Genomic DNA, 25,092 nt, shown 5'->3' with positions numbered 1-25,092 from the left:
ACAACAATATTTTTTTACGATAACATAACACAAAATTTGAAACAATAAGAAATAGCATGTAGTCTCAAATATGGTCTCATACATGACATAGATCACAACAATTTAGAAGATAGGTCCAAATGCTTGACATAAACAGTGCATGGCAATACATACGTAGTTCCAAGTTCAACAAGGCAGTACATACATAGTTCCAAGTTCAACATGACATAAAATAGATGGTTCAAAGTTCAACAGCACATAAAAGCATTGATATTCAAGGCAACATTAGCAGCCCTGTCTTCCTCATGGTAATGGGCAGCTCCTTCAGAGCTTGAAATAGGCGATCATTGAGTACCAACTTCCCGTAACATCGAAGCATATCTTGCTCAGCTAAATCGGGTATCAACCTAAGTGCATCAAGTATTTCAGCAGGTGTGGTTGTTGGAAATATGCCCTAGAGGCAATAATAAAATGACTATTATATTTCCTTGTTCATGATAATTGTCTATTATTCATGCTATAATTGTATTATCCGGAAATCATAATACATGTGTGAATACATAGACCACAATGTGTCCCTAGTGAGCCTCTAGTTGACTAGCTCGTTGATCAACAGATAGTCATGGTTTCCTGGCTATGGACATGGTGATGTCATTGATAACGGGATCACATCATTAGGAGAATGATGTGATGGACAAGACCCAAACCTAAGCATAGCACAAAGATCGTGTAGTTCGTTTGCTGTAGCTTTTCTGAATGTCAAGTATCATTTCCTTAGACCATGAGATTGTGCAACTCTCGGATACCGTAGGAGTGCCTTGGGTGTGCCAAACGTCACAACGTAACTGGGTGACTATAAAGGTACATTATAGGTATCTCCGAAAGTGTCTGTTGGGTTGGCACGAATCGAGACTGGGATTTGTCACTCTGTATGACGGGGAGGTATCTCTGGGCCCACTCGGTAATGCATCATCATAATGAGCTCAATGTGATCAAGTGGTTGATCACGGGATCATGCATTACGGTACGAGTAAAGTGACTTGCCGGTAACGAGACTGAACAAGGTATTGGGATACCGATGATCGAGTCTCGGGCAAGTAACGTACCGATTGACAAAGGGAATTGAATACGGGATTGATTAAGTCCTCGACATCGTGGTTCATCCGATGAGATCATCGAGGAGCATGTGGGAGCCAACATGGGTATCCAGATCCCGCTGTTGGTTATTGACCGGAGAGTCGTCTCAGTCATGTCTGCTTGTCTCCCGAACCCGTAGGGTCTACACACTTAAGGTTCGGTGATGCTAGGGTTGTAGAGATATGAGTATGCAGTAATCCGAAAGTTGTTCGGAGTCCCGGATGAGATCCTGGACATCACGAGGAGTTCCGGAATGGTCCAGAGGTGAAGAATTATATATAGGAAGTGTAGTTTCGGCCATCGGGAAAGATTCGGGATCTCCGGTATTGTACCGGGACCACCGGATGGGTCCTGGGGGTCCACCGGGTGGGGCCACCCATCCCGGAGGGCCCCACGGGCTGAAGTGGGGAGGGGAACCAGCCCATAGTGGCCTGGTGCGCCCCCCCTTGGGCCCCCTGCGCCTAGGGCTGGAAACCCTAGGGTGGGGGCGCCTCCACTTGCCTTGGGGGGCACTCCACCCCCTTTGGTCGCCGCCCCCTTGGGAGATCCCATCTCCAGGGCCGGCGCCCCCCTCCAGGGCCGGCGCCCCCCAGGGGGCCTATATAAAGGAGGGGGAGGGAGGGCAGCCGCACCCAAGCCTTGGCGCCTCCCTCTCCCCTGCTACACCTCTCCCTCTCGCAGAAGCTCGGCGAAGCCCTGCTGCGATCATTGCTGCATCCACCACCATGCCGTCATGCTGTTGGATCTTCATCAACCTCTCCTTCCCCCTTGCTGGATCAAGAAGGAGGAGACGTCATCCACTCCGTACGTGTGTTGAACGCGGAGGTGTCGTCCGTTCGGCACTTGGTCATCGATAATTTGGATCACGACGAGTACGACGCCATCATCCCCGTTCTCTTGAACGCTTCCACTCGTGATCTACAAGGGTATGTAGATGCACTCCTCTCTCCCTCGTTGCTAGATGACTCCATAGATTGATCTTGGTGATGCGTAGAAAATTTTAAAATTCTGCTACGTTCCCCAACAGTGGTATCAGAGCTAGGTCTATGCGTAGTTACTATGCACGAGTAGAACACAAAGTAGTTGTGGGCGTCGATATTGTCAATTTGCTTGCCGTTACTAGTCTTATCTTGATTCGGCGGCATCGTGGGATGAAGCGGCCCGGACCAACCTTACACGTATGCTTACGTGAGACCGGTTCCACCGACTGACATGCACTAGTTGCATAAGGTGGCTGGCGGGTGTCTGTCTCTCCCACTTTAGACGGATCGGATTTGATGAACAGAGTCCTTATGAAGGGTAAATAGAAATTGTCACGTTGTGGTTTTGGCGTAGGTAAGAAACGTTCTTGCTAGAAACCTATAGCAGCCACGTAAAAACTTGCAACAACAATTAGAGGACGTCTAACTTGTTTTTGCAGCAAGTGTTTTGTGATGTGATATGGCCAAAGGTTGTGATGAATGATGAATGATATATGTGATGTATGAGATTGATCATGTTCTTGTAATAGGAATCACGACTTGCATGTCGATGAGTATGACAACCGGCAGGAGCCATAGGAGTTGTCTTTATTTATTTATGACCTGCGTGTCAACATAAACGTCATGTAATTACTTTACTTTATTGCTAAAGCGTTAGCCATAGTAGTAGAAGTAATAGATGACGAGACAACTTCAAGAAGACACGATGATGGAGATCATGATGATGGAGATCATGGTGTCATGCCGGTGACAACGATGATCATGGAGCCCCGAAGATGGAGATCAAAGGAGCAAATGATATTGGCCATATCATGTCACTATTTGATTGCATGTGATGTTTATCATGTTTACATCTTATTTGCTTAGAACGACGGTAGCTTAAATAAGATGATCCCTCGTAATAATTTCAAGAAAGTGTTCCCCCTAACTGTGCACCTTTGCGAAGGTTCGTTGTTTTGAAGCACCACGTGATGATCGGGTGTGATAGATTCTAACGTTCGAATACAACGGGTGTAAGACAGATCTACACATGCAATACACTTAGGTTGACTTGACGAGCCTAGCATGTACAGACATGGCCTCGGAACACAGAAGACCGAAAGGTCGAGCATGAGTCGTATAGAAGATACGATCAACATGAAGATGTTCACCGATGTTGACTAGTCTGTCTCACGTGATGATCGGACACGGCCTAGTTAACTCGATCATGTTATACTTAGATGACTGGAGGGATGTCTATCTAAGTGGGAGTTCATTGAATAATTTGATTAGAGGAACTCAATTATCATGAACTTAGTCTAAAATCTTTACAATATGTCTTGTAGATCAAATGGCCCACGTTGTCCTCAACTTCAACACGTTCCTAGAGAAAACCAAGCTGAAAGACGATGGCAGCAACTATACGGACTGGGTCCGGAACCTGAGGATCATCCTCATAGCTGCCAAGAAAGATTATGTCCTAGAAGCACCGCTAGGTGACGCACCCGTCCCACAGAACCAAGACGTTATGAACGCTTGGCAGACACGTGCTGATGATTACTCCCTCGTTCAGTGCGGCATGCTTTACAGCTTAGAACCAGGGCTCCAAAAGCATTTTGAGAGACACGGAGCATATGAGATGTTCGAAGAGCTGAAAATGGTTTTTCAAGCTCATGCCCGGGTCGAGAGATATGAGGTCTCCGACAAGTTCTTCAGTTGTAAGATGGAGGAAAATAGTTCTGTCAGTGAGCACATACTCAAAATGGCTGGGTTGCATAACCGCTTGACTCAGCTGGGAGTTAATCTCCCGGATGACGCGGTCATTGAAAGAATCCTTCAGTCGCTTCCACCGAGCTACAAGAGCTTTGTGATGAACTTCAATATGCAGGGGATGGAAAAGACCATTCCTGAAGTATTTGCAATGCTGAAATCAGCAGAGGTAGAAGTCAAAAAGGAACATCAAGTGTTGATGGTGAATAAAACCACTAAGTTCAAGAAAGGCAAGGGTAAGAAGAACTTCAAGATGGACGGCAAGGGAGTTGCCGCGCCCGGTAAGCAAACTGCCGGGAAGAAGCCAAAGAATGGACCCAAGCCTGAGACTGAGTGTTTTTATTGCAAGGGAAGTGGTCACTGGAAGCGGAACTGCCCCAAATACTTAGCGAACAAGAAGGCGGGCATCACGAAAGGTATATGTGATATACATGTAATTGATGTGTACCTTACCAGTACTCGTAGTAGCTCCTGGGTATTTGATACCGGTGCGGTTGCTCACATTTGTAACTCAAAGCAGGAGCTGCGGAATAAGCGGAGACCGGCGAAGGACGAGGTGACGATGCGCGTCGGGAATGGTTCCAAGGTCGATGTGATCGCCGTCGGCACGCTACCTCTACATTTACCTATGGGGTTAGTTTTAAACCTCAATAATTGTTATTTAGTGCCAGCTTTGAGCATGAACATTGTATCAGGATCTCGTTTAATTCGAGATGGCTACTCATTTAAATCCGAGAATAATGGTTGTTCTATTTATATGAGAGATATGTTTTATGTTCATGCTCCGTTGGTGAATGGTTTATTCTTAATGAATCTCGAGCGTAATGCTACACATATTCATAGCGTGAATGCCAAAAGATGTAAGGTTGATAATGATAGTCCCACATACTTGTGGCACTGCCGTCTTGGTCACATAGGTGTCAAACGCATGAAGAAGCTCCATGCAGATGGACTTTTGGAGTCTCTTGATTACGAATCATTTGACACGTGCGAACCATGCCTCATGGGTAAAATGACCAAGACTCTGTTCTCAGGAACAATGGAGCGAGCAACCAACTTATTAGAAATCATACATACTGATGTGTGCGGTCCAATGAGTGTTGAGGCTCGCGGTGGCTATCGTTATGTTCTCACCCTCACTGATGACTTGAGTAGATATGGATATGTCTACTTAATGAAACACAAGTCTGAAACCTTTGAAAAGTTCAAGGAATTTTTAGAGCGAGGTTGAGAATCAACGTGACAGGAAAATCAAGTTCTTGTGGTCAGATCGTGGGGGAGAATACTTGAGTCACGAATTTGGCACAGACTTAAAAAATGTGGAATAGTTTCACAACTCACGCCGCCTGGAACACCTTAGCATAATGGTGTGTCCGAATGTCGTAATCGCACTCTATTGGATATGGTGCGATCTATGATGTCTCTTACCGATCTACCGCTGCCATTTTGGGGCTATGCTTTAGAGACTGCCGCATTCACTTTAAATAGGGCTCCGTCGAAATCCGTTGAGACGACACCGTATGAATTATGGTTTGGAAAGAAACCTAAGCTGTCGTTTCTAAAAGTTCGGGGATGCGATGCTTATGTCAAGAAACTTCAACCTGAAAAGCTCGAACCCAAATCGGAAAAATGCGTCTTCATAGGATACACTAAAGAAACTATTGGGTATACCTTCTACCTCAGATCCGAAGGCAAGATCTTTGTTGCCAAGACTGGGTCCTTTCTAGAGAAAGAGTTTCTCTCGAAAGAAATAAGTGGGAGGAAAGTAGAACTTGATGAAGTATTACCTCTTGAACCGGTAAGTGGCGCAGCTCAAGAAAATGTTCCTGAGGTGCCTGCACCGACTAGAGAGGAAGTTGATGATGATGATCATGAAACTTCAGATCAAGTTGCTACTGAACTTCGTAGGTCCATGAGGACACGTTCCGCACTAGAGTGGTACGGCAACCCTGTCTTGGAAATCATGTTGTTAGACAACGGTGAACCTTTGAACTATAAAGAAGCGATGGCGGGCCCAGATTCCGACAAATGGCTGGAAGCCATGAAATCCGAGATATGATCCATGTATGAAAACGAAGTATGGACTTTGACCGACTTGCCCGATGATCGGCGAGCCATAGAAAATAAATGGATCTTTAAGAAGAAGACAGACGCGGATGGTAACGTAACCATCTATAAAGCTCGTCTTGTCGCTAAGGGTTATCGACAAGTTCAAGGGGTTGACTACGATGAGACTTTCTCACCCGTAGCGAAGCTGAAGTCCGTCCGAATCATGTTAGCAATTGTCGCATTCTATGATTATGAGATATGGCAAATGGACGTCAAAACGGCATTCCTTAATGGTCTCCTTAAGAAAGAATTGTATATGATGTAGCCGGAAGGTTTTATCGATCCTAAGAATGCTGACAAGGTGTGCAAGCTCCAACGCTCGATTTATGGGCTGGTGCAAGCATCTCGGAGTGGGAACATTCGTTTTGATGAGATGATCAAAGCGTTTGGGTTTACGCAGACTTATGGAGAAGCCTGCATTTACAAGAAAGTGAGTGGGAGCTCTGTAGCATTTCTCATATTGTATGTGGATGACATACTGTTGATGGGAAATGATATAGAATTCTTGGAAAGCATAAAGGCCTACTTGAACAAGTGTTTTTCAATGAAGGACCTTGGAGAAGCTGCTTATATATTAGGCATCAAGATCTATAGAGATAGATCGAGACGCCTCATTGGTCTTTCACAGAGTACGTACCTTGACAAGATATTGAAGAAGTTCAAAATGGATCAGTCAAAGAAGGGGTTCTTGCCTGTATTGCAAGGTACGAGATTGAGCACGGCTCAAAGCCCGACCGCGGCAGAAGATAGAGAAAAGATGAGTGTCGTCCCCTATGCCTCAGCCATAGGGTCTATCATGTATGCTATGTTGTGTACCAGACCTGATGTAAACCTTGCCGTAAGTTTGGTAGGAAGGTACCAAAGTAATCCCGACATGGAACACTGGACAGCGGTCAAGAATATCCTGAAGTACCTGAAAAGGACTAAGGAAATGTTTCTCGTTTATGGAGGTGACAAAGAGCTCGTCGTAAAGGGTTACATCAATGCTAGCTTTGACACAGATCTGGATGACTCTAAGTCACAAACCGGATATGTGTATATTTTGAATGGTGGGGCAGTAAGCTGGTGAAGTTGCAAGCAAAGCGTGGTGGCGGGATCTACATGTGAAGCGGAGTACATGGCAGCCTCGGAGGCAGCACAAGAAGCAATCTGGGTGAAGGAGTTCATCACCGACCTAGGGGTCATACCCAATGCGTCGGGGTCGATGACTCTCTTCTGTGACAACACTGGAGCTATTGCCCTTGCCAAGGAGCCCAGGTTTCACAGGAAGACCAGGCATATCAAGCATCGCTTCAACTCCATTCGTGAAAGTGTTCAAAATGGAGATATAGAAATTTGTAAAGTACATACGGACCTGAATGTAGCAGATCCATTGACTAAACCTCTCCCTAGAGCAAAACATGATCAACACCAGAATTCCATGGGTGTTCGATTCATCACAATGTAACTAGATGATTGACTCTAGTGCAAGTGGGAGACTGTTGGAAATATGCCCTAGAGGCAATAATAAAATGATTATTATATTTCCTTGTTCATGATAATTGTCTATTATTCATGCTATAATTGTATTATCCGGAAATCATAATACATGTGTGAATACATAGACCACAATGTGTCCCTAGTGAGCCTCTAGTTGACTAGCTCGTTGATCAACAGATAGTCATGGTTTCCTGGCTATGGACATGGTGATGTCATTGATAACGGGATCACATCATTAGGAGAATGATGTGATGGACAAGACCCAAACCTAAGCATAGCACAAAGATCGTGTAGTTCGTTTGCTGTAGCTTTTCTGAATGTCAAGTATCATTTCCTTAAACCATGAGATTGTGCAACTCCCGGATACCTTAGGAGTGCCTTGGGTGTGCCAAACGTCACAACGTAACTGGGTGACTATAAAGGTACATTACAGGTATCTCCGAAAGTGTCTGTTGGGTTGGCACGAATCGAGACTGGGATTTGTCACTCCGTATGACGGAGAGGTATCTCTGGGCCCACTCGGTAATGCATCATCATAATGAGCTCAATGTGATCAAGTGGTTGATCACAGGTTCATGCATTACGGTACGAGTAAAGTGACTTGCCGGTAACAAGACTGAAGAAGGTATTAGGATACCGATGATCGAGTCTCGGGCAAGTAACGTACCGATTGACAAAGGGAATTGAATATGGGATTGATTTAAGTCCTCGACGTCGTGGTTCATCCGATGAGATCATCGAGGAGCATGTGGGAGCCAACATGGGTATCCAGATCCCCCTGTTGGTTATTGACCGGAGAGTCGTCTCGGTCATGTCTGCTTGTCTCCCGAACCCGTAGGGTCTACACACTTAAGGTTCGGTGACGCTAGGGTTGTAGAGATATGAGTATGCAGTAATCCGAAAGTTGTTTGGAGTCCTAGATGAGATCCTGGACGTCACGAGGAGTTCCGTAATGGTCCGGAGGTGAAGAATTATATATAGGAAGTGTAGTTTCGGCCATCGGGAAAGATTCGGGGTCTCTGGTATTGTACCGGGACCACCGGATGGGTCCCGGGGGTCCACCGGGTGGGGCCACCCATCCCGGAGGGCCCCACGGGCTGAAGTGGGAAGGGGAACCAGCCCATAGTGGGCTGGTGCACCCCCCCTTGGCCCCCCTGCGCCTATGGTTGGAAACCCTTAGGGTGGGGGGCGCCTCCACTTGCCTTGGGGGCACTCCACCCCCCTTGGCCGCCGCCCCCTTGGGAGATCCCATCTCCAGGGCCGGCGCCCCCCTCCAGGGCCGGCGCCCCCCCCAGGGGGCCTATATAAAGGAGGGGGGAGGAAGGGCAGCCGCACCCAAGCCTTGGCGCCTCCCTCTCCCCTGCTACACCTCTCCCTCTCGCAGAAGCTCGGCGAAGCCCTGCTGCGATCATTGCTGCATCCACCACCACGCCGTCGTGCTGCTGGATCTTCATCAACCTCTCCTTCCCCCTTGCTGGATCAAGAAGGAGGAGACGTCATCCGCTCCGTACGTGTGTTGAACGCGGAGGTGCCGTCCGTTCGGGACTTGGTCATCGGTGATTTGGATCACGGCGAGTATGACTCCATCATCCCCGTTCTCTTGAACGCTTCCGCTCGTGATCTACAAGGGTATGTAGATGCACTCCTCTCTCCCTCGTTGCTAGATGACTCCATAGATTGATCTTGGTGATGCGTAGAAAATTTTAAAATTCTGCTACGTTCCCCAACATTGGTAACCTTTGGTAGTGGAATAGGCTCAGTTGTCTTGAAAGCATCAACTAAGTCCTTCTTCATATCTCCAAGCATGCAAAGAATAGCATCACCTGTTCGCTGCCTCTTTGGTGCTAATTCTGGAGAGACTTCAATTGGTTCTTCTAATGGCTCTGCAGCAATCTCAGCACCTGTCTTCGCACCCTCGCCATTAGCATGATCTTTTGAATATACGATACATATGGACTCCCAGTTCTTGATTACTTTGGTCTTGTAAGACTTTATCTCCTTGCTTGCCTTGTTAGCCTGCACAATAAACACAAACTTGTAAAGCTACTGCCTTGTTATTCTACATATGCAAACTACATACAGCATGTGTATTCATGATGCATGGTTACCTCCACATATTTATCCCAAACATCATTACTATCCATTGATAGCCTATTATTGGTCCAATCCCAGCTGAAACCACTTTGAGAAAGGATTTTGCTAACGACCTCATAGTGATGATCCAAAGTCCTCATCCTTCCACTTATGTTATCCTTTGTGATATCCTTATTGCACTTGTCCTTCACATTCCTTATGGCATGCGTGTACACATGTGGTTTCCATCCATTTTGGGCATGGTCACCCTTGTTGTGATGCTCAACTAAGACTTCAAGCAATGCAGCATCCATCTCATCATCCCATGTGCAGTAATTCCTCCTCCTTGTACCTACTTCTTCGGCCATGGTTCTACAAAGAGATAAAAATTGTACATAATAGAAAAAACAAATACAATATTAAGTTTGAGAAACAACATGAAACATAATGACATTCATTAGTTGCATAAAGATGATGCATATACAAAATACCACAGGCATCGTCACATTAGCCAGTAGCTAGCTATACAAAAGAACACCGCTGCTAGCTATACAAAAGAAGACCACCACCGCAGCTAGCTATACAAAAGAAGACCACCGTCGCAGCTAGCTATACAAAAGAAGACCACCACCACAGCTACAGATCATACTCTCATCCTATTCCATCTCTAGTTCTCCTTGCGCCATAAGGTACTCAGCAAACATATCATCAGCTAGTTGTTGCCTAAAGTTGGACCATTCAGTAGTGACTTGCACACTTCTAATGAAGTTGTCATCATCTGGATCATCAGTTGGCGCATTTGCTAATTAACTATCCACTTCAAGCAATAACAAATCATCCATGACATGCTGCCTATCCCTTGCAAAGTTGTGCAACACACAGCAAGCACTAATAATTCGAATCTGCAATGATATTTTAGTTCATAGTAAGCAATTGTCATCTCACATACTAATTTTATTTAACAACATATTTACTTTTTGTACCTGATCCTTTATGTCAAAGAAGGTTTGGGAACGCAAGATAGCCCATTTTTTTTGAACAAGCCAAATGTTCGCTCCACTACATTCCTAGCACGAGAATGGCGCAAGTTATATAACTCTTTAGCTGTTTGAGGCTGTTGTGCACTTGCAGCCCATTCTTTTAGATGATAGCGAGTGGACCTGAATGGAGCTAGAAATCCTTCTCCATTGGTATAACCAGCATCAACTAAATAATATTTCCCTATATCAATATAAGTTAGTTAGCTAACAATCAAATGAAAGAAACTACATGCCAAGAGTAAGAGTCATACCCTTAGGTATAACAAAAGCATCTTGGCGGTTTGTCCTCATTGCATCACGCAAAACTCTCGAGTCTGAAATAGAACCCTCCCAGCCAGGTAACACATAAAGAAACTTCATGTTCCAATCAACAACACCTAGCATGTTAGTGGTAATGGCTTGCTTTCTGTTCATATACCTTCCTTGGTCAGCCACATCAACAAGCACGTCAATATGGCAACCATCTAGTGCTCCAAGTGCATTACCAAACCACTTCCATTTGTAATCATCAGGAGCTTGAGCGGTAGCGGAAGGTAGCTTAATGAACTCCTCATATAGAGAGAGTAGGGCTGTGAGAAGTGTGTACTAATGGTCCATAAAGAACGCTTGTAGGTGCCACGCAACATCCTCATCTTGATACTATGGCCAACTACAAGTAAGAACATTGCAACTTTCTCTTCCACGGTCACATATACACTATCACGGAGGCCACATCTCTCCCGTAACATGGTGCAAAGGTCATGAAAGTTTCGTTTTGTTAGACGCAATTGATCGTAGCATGCCACTTCAGATCCATCATACATGGTTTTAAGCAAATATTTCCTAAGCCTATGCTTGTCCTCATCATCATTAAAACTTCCCAGGTCCCTTGGTCCCCTATCCCTTTGTGTAGTAACAAATGCTAATGCAAGAGCACATGTTTCAACAAACAATTTAGTCAAAACAATTCTTTTCCTCTTCCGTCTTTTATTTTCTTCATTTATCCACTCAATCAACTCAAATTGATCCGACATTGTGTTGTACAAATTACAATTGAATTTTCTAGTCGTAAGGCAATCAAAGAGACATCACATACACAAATGCATAGACAAAACAGAGGGGATTCAGCCATATACCTTCAACAGGCATGCAGATTGATGAACACTTCACAAATCTGCAGTGTTGAATAAAAAAAATTAGTCTTGGTGCAGCTGATTAGGGAAAAAAGATTAAAAAGACAGTTGAGGGTTCAGACTACAGAGAACAAATAGGGGTTTAGAGAGATTTAGAACAGAGGGCAGCTAGGGGGGGGGGGCTGCTCTCGTGGATGTACAGGCAGCTGCCCGGGACGCAGCAGACGGGGACTAGGGAGCCACGGGCATGGGAGGAGTGGCGCGACCCGGGACTGCAGAGGGAGCCGCGAGCTATGAACCGACCGGAGACGGGGGATAGAGCCGCGACCCACGAGCAAGTCGACCGGAGACGGGGACGAGGCCGCGACCTAGGGGAGGACCTAACCGGAGATGGGAACGGAGCCGCGACCTAGGAGGAGGACGGAGGATGGTGGCGCGACCTAGGAGATGCGGCGGACGAGGATGGACCAGGGGGGATGCGGCGGCGCCGGAGCTTGCCGCAGTAGGAGGGGTCGGAGAAGGAACGGACCTGAGTGCCGCCGCCAGCCCTGTCGAGGCCGCCGCCCTCTCGTTCCTCTCTCCTTATCTGTTCGGCAGGGGGCGGGGGGAAGAGGCTGAAGCGGTACGTTTTTGCGGGAGGAGCCATTTCAGAGCAATTCACAGCGGGAGGCCTCCGTGTTGTGGGCGGGTACTTTGGGTGGAAGCGATTTCGCCCTGAATTTGGTTTCATTACGGAGTGCCAATTCGGTGTCCAACCAAACATGTGAATTGGAAGTTTATCAATACGAATTCAGATTCTAGCCTTCCAATGGAGACATCCAAACGCAGTGTAAGTGATTTGTCAGCAGAACAGGTCTGAAAGTTAAGGGATTACCCCTGTTGCAAATGGCAATTCGATCACCAGTTGTTGAGATCCCTCGACTTTCATATCTATTCAACTGGTGCCACACAAAGTATATGAAATGGCAACCAATAAACATTTGAAACCTTTCAGCTAGCTAGGCTGGTCATCTCGTACCCTTGGAGCTAGCTAGCTAAGATTGTTTAAGCAAAACATGACAAGAGTTTTTGTATATATGCGGCAGTTGGTGGTGCATGGATGGCGTTTATTCACAAATAATCATTCCATGCCTGGGACCCTTTTGGCTTGCACACCACCGTTGTTCTTTTCCATTTTATTAGGCACCATCCATGGCGCCTCTTTTTCTGGGTCAGCCTTGCTGTTGCAGGGAATCTTGTTGCAACTCTATGTAGGTTCACACTGCATCTTGCTGCAGCGAGCATCCACATTATTTATTATCATGGTTTAGCAAAAACAAAAACAAGAGAGAGAAAGCAAAGCGTGGGAAATTATTTTAGTTAGTAGAGAGAGTGGCCTTTCCTATATATCAATCACCCCTGAATTCTACTGTCTCACGCGCACGCGTGCATGAACTGCATGCTCTGCTCTGCTTCACTCCATCTCTACAGCCTCAACTGTTTGATCTGTACAGCTGAACCTGCACCGAAAGTGACAGAGCAACGGATACACTCTCCGGTCTACTCTGCATCGGCTACATCGAGGGCCTTTCACATTCGCAACCAGAACCATTTGCCCACCGATCTTTAGTTTGTAGGTGACAACACACACTCAGGAGTCATGATCGACGTGAGTGAGACAAGAGAACACGAACTGGTCCAGCCAATCCATGCATGCAGACTCATAGCGTACGTTGCTGGTGGTGGTGGTCACGGCTACATTATCGATCGGTACGCAGCAGAAGCGCGTTGCAGTATTAGCAAAGGGCAGCAGAGATAGACCTACGATGGAGGCAAGCGCGTGCGCGTGCGTGATCCATCACGGTGCGTGGCACCGGCACATGCATGCATGCAGCTGCGTGTCTACCGGAGGTCAACTCTTGTGGGATCTCCAGCCCCCCTCTGTTCATGTAAGTGCGTGATAAACTGATAATCCAATGTAATGGAACTATGGAAGGATCACTGGCGGAGCTTGACTTCATTGTCGGGGGGGCCAAAAGAAAAGTACTTTATTCATTACACCGGAGCTTGCCTTCATTAGGAGATGATGCTTTTTTCTCTTCTTTATTTGACCAAAATGCTTTTTTCTTTTTTTTTAAAATGATGTTAGTTTTCTCGCAGTTAACTTTGAGCCCACCCTTCATTTTCTTTCTGAATTCGCCACTGCCCTCAGCTATACACATATCTCCGCCGTTGGGAAGGATCAAAGAGAAGAGAATGGTGTTATCATCTTCGCGGCTTACCAAGATGGACGGGAAGATGACACGCACCTTCCTTCTCATGGTCATGGAAGGGATTGCCCTCTGCCTACAATTGCGCTTGGCCGCCATCCTGATTGTGCTGAGTTCAGACCTATTGCATCTCTTCCCTAAAACCTGAAAGATAATTCACTGAGTAAATCATTCAACGGGTGTGCCCTCCTACACTCACGAGAGGTCCTGCTCTTTGCGTCAAATAGGTGCCTTGACGCACAGGGGGGTGCAACTTGGCCAGCCTATAGCATAGAATCTCTAAAATGTACATCGAGTTTTGAGTTGATATTTTTGGTGATCTCACCAATGTGAGATCTTATACTAGTCTCCCCTGTTTTGAGGAAGCGCCCCTATTGTAGATACCCAGCTCCCTGTGGTGACCACTATAGCGAATCTGGCACTGTAGCAACAGTTTTCAGTTGTTTTTTTTGTTCTGAATAATTTTTAAAAGTGAACAATTTCCTAAATTTCTGAGCATTTTTTTTGAGACTAAGAAATCATACATTTTTGAACCCGAATAAATTTTAAAAATGGGAAGATTTTTTAAAATTTGTGAACAAATTTTGAATGAGAACATTTTTTAAAAAAATAAAAAATATCTGGTCCAGAGTTCAGGCCTAATGCACCTCTTCTCTAACATCTTGAAAGATAATTCACAGAGTAAATCCTTCTATGGGTGTGGCCTCCTATAAATTGATCGCGATCAAAATACGGTTGACGATTACGTATTTAGCTAATCATCACTGCAGATCTAGGACCCCTAGACGTTCCATCGGAGAAAAACCACAATCTGGGCTTCTGCGGTCCTGTATCCTGGAATCTGGGCTTCTGTGGTTCAGCCGTGCAGCTCCCTCACTTGAAATCCTATGTGACGCTCTCTGCGTCAAATAGATACCCAAACGCACAGGGAGCTGCAACTTGGCCAGCCTGTTGTGCAGAATACACTGCAGTGGACACACCCTGTACATCGAGTTTTTGATCTCTAACTGTACATCGAGTTTTGAGCTGATTTTGTTTTTTGGAATCTTAGTCACACACCGCAGATATGTTGTCAAATAATTTCAGGGTTTTTTTTTCAAATGTCTATATATGAATTTTTTTGGTTGATCTCACCTAATGTGAGATCTTATATAGTTTCCCCCCGATACAATAAAGCACCCCTATTGTAGATACCCGGCTCCCTGTAGTGATCACTATAGAGAATCTGGCACTGTATCATTAGTTTTGTAGTTTTCTTTATTTCAAATGTTTTCAAAAAGTGAACAATTTCCAAAGCTTCTGAGCATTTTGTGAGACCATGAAATCAAACTTTTTAAAATTCCCTGAATTTTTTTTTAAAATAGGAAGAATTTTTTAATTTGTGAATTTTTTTAAACGGGAATATTTTTAAATATGTAATTTTATTTAATTTTTGAACAAATTTTGAGAACAGGAACATTTCCAAAAATTCTGAACAATTTATCAAAATGAAAATATTTTTGAATTTCTGAATATTTGTTGAGTTTATGATTTTTTTAAAGGATTTTTTTAATTTTGAAAAATATTTGAAAACATGATTTTTTTAAAGCCCCGCAAATGTTTGAAAACCTGAATAATTTTATATATCTTGAAAAAATAGCATTTTGAAAAAAATAAACCAAAGAAAATCAGTCAAAGAAACTATTGGAAAAAAGAAATAAAAAAACTAGACGTGAACCGGTCAGGAACTTTCTAGAACGTTCCCAAAATCGGGATCTGTGGAGCACTCGACGGGCGGCCCTATTAGTCGCTCTCCTTACTTGATCTATGCGATTGCTCGACAAATCGACGCAGAGAGCGTGATGTATGATTTTTCTGTGCCTGACGAGGGCACGATGTGGCTCTGTGCGGTTGTGTGCGCGGGCCTGGTGCTAGCCCATGCAGTGGTGCGCAACGTTGAGACCGAATGGATGGTTGCATGGTCGCCCGATATTTACTTCAATAAACGGATGGGGGAACCGTCATGCGTACAAAACGTTCATGAAATGTTTTATAGTTTTAGTGAGAATGCAAGGGAATGGATTTTTGTTCTGAAGGATGCTCTCTCACATGAACGTTTTGTACGCATGACGGTTACCTTGTGGGCAGTGTGGGCAGCTAGAAGAAAAGCTATATATGAGGATATATTCCAGAGTCCGCATGCAACACACACATTCATTAACTCGTTCTTGAGCGATCTTCAAGTGATCAAGAATGTGACCAATACTGTTGTGCAGACTAGAACGGCGCGACCAACTCATTGGCTGCAGCCGCCGTTGGGCACATCCAAAATTAATGTTGATGCAGCCTGCATGGAGAGTTCAAGTGTTGGTGCGGTAGCAGCGGTGTGCAGAAGCAGGGAGGGTATCTTTCTCGGTGCGTCCACTGTCGTGTTCAAGGGCATCTCTGACCCTACGACACTGGAAGCAATGGGAGTCAGGGAATCGATGGCACTAGCAGAGGATCTCCAGTTACAAGCGATTCATGTGGCGACAGATTGCATGGACGTGGTGAACGATATCAAGCAGAGGAGTAACCCGATCCATGGGGCTATTATACATGAGATCATAGAGTACTCTAGTAGCTTTAATTCTTGCACTTTTGTTCATGAGTTTAGGAGCTCGAATGTCGAGGCTCACAATCTAGGGAAGCATGCTTTGGGACTGGGGTTTGGTCACCATGTCTGGTTAGGTCACCCCGGTGATCTTACTTTTGTCCCTATAAACATTGTGACGGTCCAATAAAAGCTTCGCTTGATTGTCTCAAAAAAGAATAAACGGATGGGGGTGCGGGTGTGTCGGTCTTGTGTAGCTTCAGTGTGCTCAAGGACTGGCAATGGCGGTGGTTCTTCAGCTTGCCGCATATGGAGCAACACATAGCTGGTGTTGGCTTTGGATTGGTGGTGGTACCGTGGTAGTGCAAATTGATCGATCCATAGCTATAGTCGTCCATGCAACTAAGAAAATTATGAGGTCGTTCTGTGTAAAATATACATCACGCCCAACACCATCACTCACTGACAAGCGGGGCCATACACATGGATACGCTCACATACGCGTATTGTGATCGCATCTGCACGCTGAAGTCAAGTTAAGTGGTCATAAAACCATTTTTTTTAAAATACTAACACTAACTGAACATGCGACACAAGTTATATGACTCAGGTGATATTATCTCAATTTTTTTAGTAAACCGGTGGGAGAGAAACAATATAAAAAATTGGTGGGGTGTCCCTTCGATTGGTGGGAGTCGTGGGTACCAACGAGGACTACTACGGATTGACATTTTATAGTAGATTGTCTTTTATCTATATCAATATAAAAAGACCCAAAGGGGCAGATCCAATTAATCTCGGCCATCAAATCATGTCAATCCAACGACCTAGACTGCTTCAATGTCGAGCGCTCAACTTGTTTAGCGTGCAGTTAATTTCATGTCAAATATAGTGCTAATCACATAATAACACGCAAATAATATCTTATTTAATATCCGCATGCATTTAATATATTTCTAAATTAACGTGCATTGCACGTACACATTGATTACTAGTAATAAAGAGAGACTAAATATGTGATCGATTACTTACCGTAAATGTTGCCTTGTGTTATGATTCCTTACCATAGATTTGGTCTTTAAATATTGATTAGATGTCATTGTGGTTGATTCTTTTCCATAATGATATTATTAATATATCGAAGTTCGATTTGCGTAGATTTGGCAGATAAAACAGAATTAAGTAGATCCGTGGGCTAAAAACCGGTTTAAATAAATAAGTGGGATAGAAAAATTCGGTTGGGAATGTAGGCGATGCTACCAACTCACATACAGGTATGTGCCGATTGAGATAGTATGCCGAGCACAAATAATAGGTTGGTCACAGAAAAACTGAAACGGGAAAAGAAACCAAAACAACAAAACGTACAAGGAAAAAAAAACGCCTGCATGCGTCAAATGGGCCGACCAACTTTAATTATAATTGATGTTTTGGTAAGATTATATTTGATTGAGTTAACGCATGACATTCTTTTGTGAAAGTGTCGTTTTGGTTGGATTTTTTTTGGTAAAATGTCGATTCTGATAGTATGCAGAGCATAAAATAATAGATTCGTCATAGAAAAAATAAAACAAAAAAATGAAATCAAAAAACTAAACATAGGAAAAATGAAAATTAAGAACAAGCGCATGCGTCTAATGGGTTGGTCAACTTTGATTATAGTTAATGTTTTGGTAAGATTTGATTTGATTTTGGTATGAGTAGAAGAAGGCAAGGGAAATTTGGATTTAGTTAAGATTTTGTCAAGATTTGATGTGAATGAGTTAATGCATGGAGTTGTTTTGTGAAAATATCGATTTGATTGAGTTAATGCTCACGTCAAATGGGCCAGCCAAACTTGGCTCCACTTTACCGAAAGATGGTCTGCATGACGCTCATGGGCGGAATATAGGGTTGGTGAAAGGTGAAGCGAGACTATCAAATCTTCCTTTAGAAATAGAGACTAAGAAAATTACCAGTTTTCTTAAGAAAATGATACTATTTCTAGGTCAATAAATGTTTTATAGTTTTGATGATGCTTCGAGACGTATTGTACACGCACTTAATCAGTCATGTGTTAATTGGATCTTGTCGTATGTGTCCGTGTTGCTGATTTGGCATCCAATGCTGCCCTGGTAGAGGTAGCTAGACCTGATCCCAGTCCTGCAATCACCAATAAAAATTGCCGGCTTTTCTTAATCATAACTCATAAGGTCAACTTGTGTTTACTAACCACTGGATCGAAGATTATTAGTGGTCGGCCCAGAGATTCTCACATGACACAATGCAAGCTGATCGTCGATCCATAGCTATAGTCGTACCTACATCACACCACTAGCGAACGGAAAATGGCAAAGGATTCGCGTGTCCTAGTATTGAGCCGGAGCACGGTGAAGGCGTCTGTTACCCTTGCGGCGGCACCACGCGTCGTCGCCGTCTTCAACCTCGACCTGCTGCCTAAGAGCATCCCCAACTCGCTCTTCTGCGTCTACCGTAGGCCCAACGCCGGCGGCGGCTTACGAGACGTGGTCGCAGCCTTCGAGGCCAGCCTACCGTCCCTGCTCGACCACTTCCTCCCCCTGACCGGCCGCATCGTCGCCGACCCGCGGTCAGGGCGCCAGGAGCTGCTGCACTGCGACAACCAGGGCGCGGAGCTCGTCGGCGGCGAGGTGGGCGTGGCTCTCGCGAGTCTGAACTATGGCAACCTGGGCGCGTCATTGGCTGGGATCGGCGTCCCTGTTCAGTACGATGCCGCCGTCGCCCTCTCGGTGCAGCTGGTGTCGTTCGCCTGCGGCGAGTTCGCCGTGGCGTGGGCTAGCAACCACATGCTCCTGGATGTTGGCGCCGCCTCTCCTCGCAGCGCCTTCTTCTTCTTCTTGATTGTCTCTCACACCTCAACCTTCTCTTTTATGATTTCTATCAAACACACATCATGGAAGAAACTCTTAAAAAACACACACACCCATGCATGGTCCAAGGAAGAAGGAGGCAATAGCTTTGCAAGAGACACCTTCCTCTTGGTCAGTCGCGACTACATCTTTTTCTCAGCCCTCACGGCCTCATTTTATTCATTACTCCAACGCAAGGTTATATATACAAAGGACCACGGACTATGCCATGCACTCACGCACAGCAGCCCACTACCACCACTAACTAACCACTGCATGCACTACCCACGGCCTAAACTCTCTCCATGATCCAAATGACTCGGCAGCCACTTGTGACCAGGCCACTACATGCATGCATCAACTACTAGCAACGATAGTCTCGGCTAGGACTAAACGAACTCACACATGGACAGCTAGTCCAACAAACAGAACGACCCGCCGGTTCACCCGACCCAATTAGATGCAGTCCATCACGGCTCCAGCCTCTGATACGTCTTGCCGCTTCTCACGCAGCACCATCGGCATCTCGTCATGCTCGCCGCCTCACACGGCATCCTGGCATCTCACCTCCTTGGCGCGCTCAGCTGAAGCCTTCACCGGACGAATACCACACTAGACTAGACTACATGTGAAACTCAAACATGCTAATAAAAGGAATCAAGATTAAAGCTAACACTGGACGGGTACTCGCTGTGCATGCTCGCCAACGCGTGGTCCGAGCTTGCGCGCTCCGGGGCCGTGTCGGCCGCGCCGAACCAGGACCGCTCGGTGTTCCGCCCACGCGCCCCGCCGTCGTACAGCCCGTCGCTAGGCGAGGCATTCACGGCGATGAACAAGGAGCATCTCGTCAACGCTCTCACAACTGAAAGCTCCTTCGTCCAGCACACCTACTACGTGGAGGCGCGTGACCTCGAGAAGCTGCGCGCGCAGGCAAGCCGGAGCCGGGCGGACGGCGAGGCCACCCGCCTCGTGGCGCTGTCCGCGTACCTGTGGAAGGCCTTGGTCGCCGTCGTGGGCTCGTCCGACAAGAGATGCCGCATGGGCTGGTGGGTGGACGGGCGGCGCCGTCTCACGGCGTTGTGTATCTGGCCCCCGTTGCCGCTGCTGTTGCGGCGGTGGCCACCGCTGCACTTGCACTGGCCGGTCCGATTGAATAAAAAAAATAGTACCACACGGCTGGTTTCTAAATATGTTACGCAGCTTAAACAGGCTGCTGGTGGGCTACGGATCGCCGACGACGTGGTCACGAGCCGGTTAGCGCTGGCCCATCGGGTCTGCTGAGGCAAAAGACCGACGTATAGACGACGACGCGTTCACGCACCAGCCTATGCTGGCACATCGGGTTCGCGTTCAGGCGTATACGGGCGGTCTTTTAGACCTTTTTTTTGTTCTTCGTTCATCAATGTGATCTGATTTTTGACAAAAACCTTCATATGATTTGAATTCATTTTTTCTCCATTATTATGATTTGAATTTTGAAAAATAATTCGTATCATTTGAATTCAGGAAAATGAGTCCTCTGTCGCGCCTTTTCTCTCTCGCTTCTCCCCATTGCAATGTTCCGGCAGTGCGACACAACAAGTATTGGACGAGCACCATAAATCTGTTTTCCGCATCTTCTGTTCTCCACCGCGATTTTGCGATGCTGTGGCGATAAAAATAATGAGCAATGCGTCTTTTTCCCCTTGCTTCCCCGTATGTATGTCGGCTATGTGTTGGAGGCCAAAAGTATGGAGCAACATCAATTTTTCTTTCTCCTTCCCTAAGACAGAGCTTCTTTTCCTTCCTTTGACCCGGACTGCGCCACATTGGTTTTCTCCCAGACGAACGTCAAATCGGGGTTTCCTTTGTTTCACTCTGACTGAAACCAAAATCATTTATCCTCTTCCACTCGGGCTGACTCCAGATCGTTTTATCCAGCTCATGTGCGTACGAAACAAAAAAAATTACACTAACAATAAAACTATAGATAAATCACGTTGATTGCATACAAAATTAATAAATTTTTAACAATCCCCGCAAAAAGAATATTTGTACAAATGATGGATGCACGGCCGTAGGCTAAGCCAATAGAAATCTTACAACACACTGGCAATTGTCTAGATTTTAGTTAAAATTTGTATTAGAAAGTTCTGAAGACAATCTCGTGTATATGCATTAGTAAGAAACTTACGGGTGTAAATAGTAATGAAATAATATAACAATTTTAGATCCCGATGAAACTGAGGAAATGAAGATGATAAAATTTGGGTTTTCTGTTTTCCTGAAGGTCGGTAAAATGGCCATATGACTTTCTGAGAGTATGCGTTTTTCAATTTTTGAAAAATTAGAAGTATATGTCTTTTGAAAACATAGATTACAACTCAATACATATGTGCATTTCTGAATTTCTGAAAACTTACAAATATGATTTATTTTTTCTGCTAAGTTTTAGACCCGGGATGATTCTAGTTATATTCCAAACCAGAACCTACGATGCTTATCAACAAGGATGACAGAGTGCCATGTATGTTTTTGTGCGGCATGATCTGCATGCTGTAAGAGTAGTTTTTCTGTTTGAGATTGCAACTTGCTCCATCAGTGAAGTTGAACTACCATTAGTCAAGGCTTTCCTGCAAAATCATGTTAGTTCCCACTTTTTCCCGTAATTAAAAATACATTTTTAAACTTTTCTATTTTCTCATAGGGATTCCGGCTATTCAAGTGAATCAATTTTCAGCTATTTTCCAGCTTTTTTGTCATCTTTTTTCATGAAGTAAGATCCCCTAAAATTTAAACTACATTTGGTTCTCAAATAAAAAATATTCAAATGAACCTGTCTCTTATTCCAGCCCATGGTAATTTTCCTCCAATGGCCAACAACCTATTTACATTTGTTAATTTTTTTACTTGTAACAGGTTCAAGATACAAGACTGGCGCATTTTGTTCGCAAATGGACTGTTTTTCAAATGAAACATTTTTTGTGGTTGAATGAACATTTTTTTGGTGCTCATTGTTCATTCAGAAAAATATTCCACAGTACTAAATATTCATTGTACTACATGTTCCTTTATAGAAATTGGATTCAAGATAATAGTTTTTGGTTTGTAATCATTTTCCGGGAAAAATATGACATAGTTCTTTCTCATAGCTTTTCTCTAAAACGACTAAACTAAATTATTTAAAACATTTATACGTGCTCTATTCTTTAATATTGATTTCTAAAATGGTAGACATACTAGATCTTTTTAATAAAATTTCAACAAATACAGAGTTAAAAGAATTCGTCACAAATTTTTGTACTAACACTAATGCGGAGATGAAAACCGAAGAAATGGGTGAACGAAACAGACAACAATCGAGAGCAGTCGAACGAAACAGACTTGGCTATGACCTGACTGGGCTTCAAATAAAAGCCCACTAGATAGCTCTGTAGGCGCCGGTTAGGAGCTCCTGCTGGACGAGGCCGTTAGGGCAAAATCATTAATTAAGGAGTACTCGTTGCAAAGATCACTTTAATTCTTCTAGTTGTGACAAGTGGCGCATATGCAGGGCGCCACTTGTCGCAACCTGAGAGTTTTCCCTTTTTCGTAGATCCGTTTATTCAAAACGTTTTATCTCTTAAAACGTGCGTCCAAATCTTGAACCACTTTCACCTTTGGATTCCTCGCGTCGAGATATTCAAAACTAAATCCCATGTTGATAGGTTTTGACGAATTTTTTTTAATGAAAAAACCGGACAAAAAATTGAACGAAAAAACCGAACAGGGAGCAAGGGTTTTTTCCATTTCCGAAAGAGGCACGCCCGTGCCTCTCACGAAATCACAACCGTGCCTCTCGCGGAAGCAAAACCGTGACTCTCGCGGAAGAAAAAAAAGATAACACATTTTTTTTTCGTTTCCGAGGAGGCACGGCCGTGACTCTCGTGAAAGCACACCCGTGACTTTTGCGGAAGCAAAACCGTGACTCTCACGAAAGAAAGAAAAACAGAAAACACATTTTTTTTCTTTTCGAGAGGCACGGTCGTGACTCTCGCGAAAGCACAACCATGCTTCTCGCGGAAGCAAAACCGTGACTCTCGCGAAAGAAAAATACAGAAAAACGCGTTTTTTTCGTTTCCAAGAGGCACGGCCATGACTCTCGCGAAAGCACACCCGTGCCTCTCACGGAAGCAAAACCGTGACTGTCCCGAAAGAAAAAAACATAAAACACAGGTTTTTTTTCGTTTTCGAGAGGCACGGCCGTGACTCTCGCGAAAGCAAAACCGTGCCTCTCGTGAAAGCAAAACCGTGACTCTCATGAAAAAAACACATTTTTTCGTGCAATTTTTTTTTCCAAATTTTCTTTTGGATTGAAAAGCTAAGGAAGACCGGTGGAAAACCAAAACGTCGAAAAAACCCGAAAAAACCGTTTAAAAAGCACGAAACGCGTGTGAAAAAATAAAAAAAACAAAATCCGGAGGGAACGTCCAAAGCACGACACGTGGCGAATGGCTCAGAGCGCGCCAAATAACGCTGATTGTTGCGAAGCTCCCGAAGAAGCGCTCGTTAACTAGTTGCTCTCCGGTAAGAGGCGTGTTCGGTGCCATACCTTGGTGCAGTGGGCCAACAATCTAGTTAGCTAGGATGTGGCCTGGTGCGAGGGAAAGCAACCCGAAGTTTTCATTAATTTCTTCGCACAAGCATATTTTGAGCGAAAAAACAGAGGCCTTCATTAATTGCTTCTCTCGAATAGGAATATCCCTCGCCGCCATGACGGCGTTAAGCACCATAAATTCTTCTGGCTGATCTCGCTCAGGCCACCCAAGGGGCGGTCTTGCACTGCCCTCCGACCTTGGATATCGATGTGTGAAGGCTGGTCGGTGCGCGCTACACCATATTCCTTGTCTGCCAACTCTGGCCTATGATAGCCCACCTTCGGAGCGTGGACTGGTGGCGCAGGTCACCGCTACTAGTCGCGGCTTATGGGTTTTGTATCTAGCGGGTGGCCCTTCTCCGTCCAGTCGTCCTCCTGCAGCGAGACCAGGTGGAGCTGGTCTTTGTCCACCCCCCCCCCCCCCCCCCCCCATCACCCAACCCAGTATGTCTTTTATTTTCGTCTTTTATGTAAAAGAGTACTCCCTCTTTTCAAAATATAAGTCGTGTTTGATTTTGCACGGTCTTTGATGCATGTCTTTGATCAATAATATATGCCAAAATACATGAATTAAACATGTATCAATGGTATCATCCTATTTGTCTCACAAAAGAATTTTATTTCATATGTCTTTATGATAGTTTTGTAGGCATACGGTAAGTGAAAATCATAGTCAAAGTTGTGCGATGACAAAAAAAAAAACAATGCACGCCTTGTATTTTGGGAAGGAAACACACTATGTACCTCATGTAACCCCGTATGCCCTTATGTAAGAATGTGTGTCTGAATGTAGCACAATATGTCCCTCATGTAACTCTAAACTCAGTATGCCGACGAGAGAAGGACTGCTAACTCTAACCTGGTCTCTGACAGCCCAGGTTCGGAGCATGGACTTTGGCATGTTGGCATGTCGGCGGCTAACTCTAACCGAGGGCTGGAGTTTGCCTCTCTGTGATGGAGTTTGCGCAGCCGCAGGGAAGAGGTGTTTGCCGGTCTGCATCGCTCCGCTCCACTTCGCTATTGCCTATTGGCCACCATTTCAGCCTAGACCAGTCGAGCACAAAACACAACCCTCACCATTTCACATCGACACTAAACCTTAAACCACTCTCCACTCATCCATGGAGGTCG

At 44.9% G+C, this 25,092-nt stretch overlaps 2 protein-coding genes across 3 annotated transcripts; one reads left to right on the top strand and one right to left on the bottom strand.

The window, feature by feature from the left end:
- Window positions 1-253: 253 nt before the first annotated feature.
- LOC125533179 (uncharacterized) lies at window positions 254-9,994 on the bottom strand. 2 transcript variants are annotated; one of them, XM_087541190.1, is made up of 3 exons: window positions 9,542-9,994; window positions 9,171-9,449; window positions 254-433 (listed from the first exon to the last, which is right to left on the bottom strand). In XM_087541190.1, the coding sequence occupies exons 1-3, from the start codon at window positions 9,872-9,874 to the stop codon at window positions 254-256; spliced, it is 792 nt and encodes a 263-aa protein (XP_087397316.1). In that variant the 5' UTR covers window positions 9,875-9,994. The 2 variants fall into 2 exon arrangements, with proteins under 2 accessions (XP_087397316.1, XP_087397310.1); XM_087541184.1 differs by having other exon boundaries at window positions 9,162-9,440.
- An 8,640-nt stretch (window positions 9,995-18,634) lies between these two features.
- LOC125533180 (coniferyl alcohol acyltransferase-like) lies at window positions 18,635-22,053 on the top strand. Its single transcript, XM_087539120.1, has 4 exons — window positions 18,635-19,295; window positions 20,016-20,427; window positions 21,948-21,970; window positions 22,033-22,053. Exons 1-4 carry the CDS (start codon window positions 18,807-18,809, stop codon window positions 22,051-22,053), a joined length of 945 nt encoding a protein of 314 aa, XP_087395246.1. The 5' UTR covers window positions 18,635-18,806.
- The last annotated feature ends 3,039 nt before the right edge of the window (window positions 22,054-25,092 follow it).

This window comes from Triticum urartu, chromosome 1A (genome assembly GCF_056163025.1).
Source record: "Triticum urartu cultivar PI428250 chromosome 1A, HENAU_Tu73, whole genome shotgun sequence".
Lineage (NCBI taxonomy): Eukaryota > Viridiplantae > Streptophyta > Magnoliopsida > Poales > Poaceae > Triticum > Triticum urartu.
This window is presented reverse-complemented; position numbering and strand designations above follow the sequence as displayed.

Excerpts from the sequence above, each read along its gene's own strand:
- LOC125533180 (XM_087539120.1), top strand. The coding sequence starts at position 18,807 with ATGGCAAAGGATTCGCGTGTCCTAGTATTGAGCCGGAGCACGGTGAAG. Across the intron at positions 19,296-20,015 it reads GCAACCACATGCTCCTGGAT|CTAACACTGGACGGGTACTC; the intron begins GTTGGCGCCGCC and ends TCAAGATTAAAG. Across the intron at positions 20,428-21,947 it reads GCGCCGTCTCACGGCGTTGT|TCAAGGCTTTCCTGCAAAAT; the intron begins GTATCTGGCCCC and ends AACTACCATTAG.
- LOC125533179 (XM_087541190.1), bottom strand. The coding sequence starts at position 9,874 with ATGGCCGAAGAAGTAGGTACAAGGAGGAGGAATTACTGCACATGGGAT. Across the intron at positions 9,450-9,541 it reads TTTGGGATAAATATGTGGAG|GCTAACAAGGCAAGCAAGGA; the intron begins GTAACCATGCAT and ends TTTATTGTGCAG. Across the intron at positions 434-9,170 it reads AGCCTATTCCACTACCAAAG|GGCATATTTCCAACAACCAC; the intron begins GTTACCAATGTT and ends TATTGCCTCTAG.